This window comes from Gorilla gorilla, chromosome X (assembly GCF_029281585.2).
Source record: "Gorilla gorilla gorilla isolate KB3781 chromosome X, NHGRI_mGorGor1-v2.1_pri, whole genome shotgun sequence".
NCBI lineage: Eukaryota > Metazoa > Chordata > Mammalia > Primates > Hominidae > Gorilla > Gorilla gorilla.
The window spans coordinates 107,742,481-107,747,689 of record NC_073247.2 but is presented as its reverse complement, the minus strand read 5'-3'; the positions used below and the strand labels follow the sequence as shown (position 1 = coordinate 107,747,689).

Sequence of the window (5,209 nt, the reverse complement as noted above, 5' to 3'; positions counted from 1 at the left end):
GTGATGTGATTACCATTTTACTCTAGGAAGATTCATCCGTTGACAGTGCATGGGATATATCAGCATGGTATATGAGACAGTAAGGAGACAATTATAGTGGTATAGTCATCAAGTGACAAGGGACTGAACCAAGTGGTTGTAGTAGGAGGGGACATTGTGAAGGCAGACTCTACAGACCATTGTTCCTACCCTAAATGAGCCTTCTCCATTGAATGGTCAATTTGTTTTAACTGGAAGAATAGTGGATAAAGCTATTAAAATTTTGCTAATTCAGTAGTTTTTCAGCTGTAGTGTAATATAGCGTATATCTACTTTTCAAGTAAAATATTACCATCATCCTAGCTATATATACCACAGAGGTATAGCATTACACTCTTTTAGAATCCTCAGGCATTAGGTAACACAGTGATAAATCCTGAAAATTCTTCATATGTTTGCCAAAATTTTAAGGTGTGGCATTGTCAGGGAAGTGGGGGAAAGCCAGCAGTCAAAGGCCTCACCCAGCTCCCATGCCAACCGAAGGGCAGGTCTCACTCCCACCGTGCCCCCTCCAACAGCCCCAAGTGTGTTTGCAGGCAGAGGGTGAGTCAGGCTTGAAAACTTGCCCCAGGGTACCCGCCTCCCAACTCCAGAAGAAAAGGGCTTGGTTCCTCCCCCGCCTGTGGAGTCTGCACACCAGATTTGCACCCTACCTTGAGTTCTGGCCAGGAGGCTCCTTGCCCTGTTCAAATTGTTGCAAAGTTCAGCTGGAGATTTCCTTCTCCCTGTGAAGTTGTACCCCCTGCTCCTCTAGCCACCCTTCCGATAGATCCCTGTGGTGCTAGGCAAGAATGGCCTGCTAGGGGACCCAGCAAGGTCCCAGGGCGTTTCTGCTGCTCCCTCTACCCCTGTTTTTCACTTGGCACTCTAAACTGACTCAGCTCCAGATAAAGTCGGAAACTTCTCCTGCAAACAGACCTTCACCTTCTCCAGTGTGTGTGTGTGTGTGTGTGTTCAGGAGAGGAGGGTCTCCCTTTCCCACTTTCGCAATTGGGGCACTCACAGTATTTGGGGTGTCTCTCGGGGCCTGCAGGAGCAGTCCACTTCCTTCAGAGGGTCTGTGGGTCCTCTCAGGATTTCTGGTTTCTGGACAGCTAATTTTGGTATGGGTACTGAGATAACCCATGGAGAAAAAATAGTCTCTTCAATAAATTGTGCAAGGAAAGCTGGATTTGCACATTAAAAAGAATAATAAAATTGGACCCTTATACTGTAGATCAACTCAAAATGGCTAAAAGACCTGAAATTGTTCTTTCCTGGAAAGGATTCTTGTAGTGTCTGCCATGGAACACAGACAGACCTATGGGAACACACGGGAACCTCTTTTAGAAAACTTGACAAGCGAGTAAGACTTGGATCTTTTCCGAAGAGCACAAGCCCGGGCTTCAGAGGATTTGGAGAAGTTAAGTCTGCAAGGCCAAATCACAGAGGGAAGCAACATGATTAAAACAATTGCTTTTGGTCGCTATGACCTTGATACCTGGTACCATTCTCCATATCCTGAAGAATATGCACAGCTGGGACGTCTCTGTATGTGTGAATTCTGTTTAAAATATATGAAGAGCCAAATGATACTCCACCAGCACATGGCCAAATGTGTGTGGAAACACCCACCTGGTGATGAGATATATCGCAAAGGTTCAATCTCTGTGTTTGAAGTGGATGGCAAGAAAAACAAGATCTACTGCCAAAACCTGTGCCTGCTGGCCAAACTTTTTCTGGACCACAAGACATTATATTATGATGTGGAGCCCTTCCTGTTCTATGTTATGACAGAGGCGGACAACACTGGCTGTCACCTGATTGGATATTTTTCCAAGGAAAAGAATTCATTCCTCAACTACAACGTATCCTGTATCCTTACTATGCCTCAGTACATGAGACAGGGCTATGGCAAGATGCTTATTGATTTCAGTTATTTGCTTTCCAAAGTTGAAGAAAAAGTTGGCTCCCCAGAATGTCCACTCTCAGATCTGGGGCTTATAAGCTATCGCAGTTATTGGAAAGAAGTACTTCTCTGCTACCTGCGTAATTTCCAAGGCAAAGAGATTTCTATCAAAGAAATCAGTCAGGAGACGGCTGTGAATCCTGTGGACATTGTTAGCACTCTGCAAGCCCTTCAGATGCTCAAGTACTGGAAGGGAAAACACCTAGTTTTAAAGAGACAGGACCTGACTGATGAGTGGATAGCCAAAGAGGCCAAAAGGTCCAACTCCAATAAAACCATGGATCCCAGCTGCTTAAAATGGACCCCTCCCAAGGGCACTTAAAGTGACCTGTCATTCCGAGCCAGCGAACCCCAGCAGTAGGAATCCGTACCCTAGGGATCTGTCGGTCATTTCTGTTGCTCTTGTGATTGGCAAGTACAGTATCCTTTGGGAAGGCCATCCCCCTCAGGACTGTCCTGGCTCCGACCTTTGTGTACACTGCAGACGCTGGTTCTGAGGAACTGTTGTTTCAGCCTCAGTGAGGTTGCCTGGATGGGATCTGTATTAGACTTGAGTGCAGGTCTCTCAGCACTGACCCAAGGAGTTCTGTTATGGTACTGTACCTGTCCAGTCACTGGTTCTCTCCTCATGTCCTCTCACCCCATGAGGTTGTGTTGTGTCTTCTAAGCGTGCTACTAGTGCTTGCCACCTGGTCACCAGACCTCCAAATATGGCTGTCACCACCAGGACCTTTCCAGTTACTCCTTATATGTGTGTTCTATGGAGGGGCAGGGAAGAGGTGGCACTTGTGAGTGTGTGTGGATTGGCAGGGGGTCCATTCACTTTGGGTTCCATCTTGCTTTAAATTTCTTTCCTTCATTTTGATTAAGAGACCTCTTTTTGATCTGTATTGGGCTAACCAGAGCCAAATACTTTTGAAGAGTTTCCCAGGGACTAGTCATGGTAATAGCATATAATTGATCTGAATGAGATGGAGAGAAGAATGAAGGGGTGGTGGTTCTGGGTTTGATTTGAGTTCACCTGTGGGCAGTGGGCAGTGTCTTGGTGAAAGGGAGCGGATACTACTTTTTGCCTCACCGTAAAGTACCCAGTAGTAAATATTTCCTTCTCTCTTTACTCCCACTTTTTACGTTTGCAGATGCCAAAGTAATGTCCACTTCTCCCTTTCATGCTGCATGTTAGCTGGTTAATTATACTGCAGAAACCTTTTCACCTCCACTAGTCTGATACAGTACATCTGTACTTCCATATACCTTGCACTGATTTTGTCTGAATGCCCTGGGAGAAGCTGAAAATGACTGAAAGTGACTTCTGTATCTCAGCCCATGACTCAGCAAGGCAGAATGGCCACCCCTGCCAAGGTTTGCTTCTCTTTTCAACAGTGCCTCACCCTCCCTCTAGGATTAAAGTGCTTCTGCCCTTACACGAACTCCTCCTCCATTTCCTTTTTGGGATTTGTCACCATCCTTCTATTCTCTGGTCTTCTATTTTTGGTGTTGTTCAAGTGAACGAAGAGATGTTCCCTCTAATTTCTCTCTAGCCCATTATAACCTGCTATCTTTGGGCAACTTTTGATGTATGACATGTCACCCTTCCCAACTTGGTCTCCTCCAACATGCTGTCTTCATGTGGAGCCCTCACCACAATCCCTGACTCTGGTCATTTGTGCCTTTCTCTTGTCATCTCTGTACACTACTTATATTCACTGTGGGTTGGGGGAGCTAATTTTAAGCATGTTCAGTGGCAGCTCCCCTCCAGTTTCAGTGTCACTGTTAAAATTTATCCAAAAGCAACTTCACTAGGGGTTTTCTTAAGGGGTAAAGGCCTTTTACAGAAGCTAAACCCTTCCCCACATGTGGTAGAATGTGCTTTTCTATATCTACTCCTCAATAAAGCATGTTCTCTGCTAAAAAAAAAAAACCTGAAATCATAAAAATCTTGGAATACAACATAAGGGAAAACCTCCTGGATACTGGCCTTCACAATGATTTTTGGGTATGATACCAAAAACTCAGGCTACAAAAGCAAAAATAAATAAATAGAACTGCATCAAACTAAAAAGCTTCTGCACAACAAAGGAAATAATCAACATGAAAAGGCAGCCTACAGCTTGGGAGAAAATGTTTGCAACCATATATCCAATAAAGGATTAGTATCCAAAATATATTGAAAACCCCCACAACTACATAGCAGAAAAACAAATTAACCCAATTTAAAAATGGCAAAGGACCTGAATAGGCATTGTTTTCAAAGAAGAAATAAAAATGATTAACAGACGTATGAAAAGTACTCAACCTCACTAATCATCAGGGAAATGTAAATCAAAACCATGATGAGATAGCATCTCATACCTGTTAGAATCACTATTATCAAAAACATAAGAGACAAGTACACTACTGATAGAGATTTAGAATGCTTCAGCTATTGTGGGAAAACAATATGGAGGTTCTTAGAGACATTAAAATAGAACTATCATATGACCCAGAAACCCCTTTTGTGGATATATATCTAAAGGAAATTAAATCACTACATTATAAAGATACCTGCATGCCTATGTTTATTGCATCATTATTCACAATAGTGAAGATATGGAAACAACTGAAGTGTCCGTTAATGAATGAATGAATAAATTGTGGTATACATATACAATGGAATATTCATCATCTTTTTTAAAAAGTTCAATCTTGCCATTTGTCACACATGGATTAATCTGGGGGACATTACGCTAAGTGAAATAAGCCAGACATAGAAAGAAAAGTACTGCACAATCTCACTTATATGTGGATTCTTAAAAAGAGTCAAGTATACAGAGATAGAGGATAAAGCAATAGTTACGGGGTATGGGGAGATGTAGGTAAAATGATACAAAGTAGCAAATACGTAGGATGAGCAAATCAAGAGAGCAATATGCAACATGAGGACTATGCTTAATAATATTATATTGTACTTGATATTTTTGCTAAAAGGGTATATTGTAGGTGCTCTTGCCACACATACAAAGTGGGTAATTATATAAGATGAGGGCTATGTTAATTTTTTGACTCTTGTAACCATTTTACTATCTACATGTATATCAAAACATCATATTGTATGCCTTATTATACAGTAAGAATGTTTAAAAATAAAAGTAGAATATAAACCATGATATTTTATAAAGCCTGATGTAATTAATTGTGAAAAGACACTTAATTAGCATCAACTTTTCTAGGTATTTACTAAAT

General features: G+C 41.9%; 1 protein-coding gene across 1 annotated transcript; it reads left to right on the top strand.

The window, feature by feature from the left end:
- The first annotated feature begins 1,313 nt into the window (after positions 1-1,313).
- LOC101151345 (histone acetyltransferase KAT7-like) lies at positions 1,314-3,908 on the top strand. The gene has a single exon (XM_055375967.1). The coding sequence runs from the start codon at positions 1,479-1,481 to the stop codon at positions 2,307-2,309; it is 831 nt and encodes a 276-aa protein (XP_055231942.1). The 5' UTR covers positions 1,314-1,478; the 3' UTR covers positions 2,310-3,908.
- Positions 3,909-5,209: the final 1,301 nt, after the last annotated feature.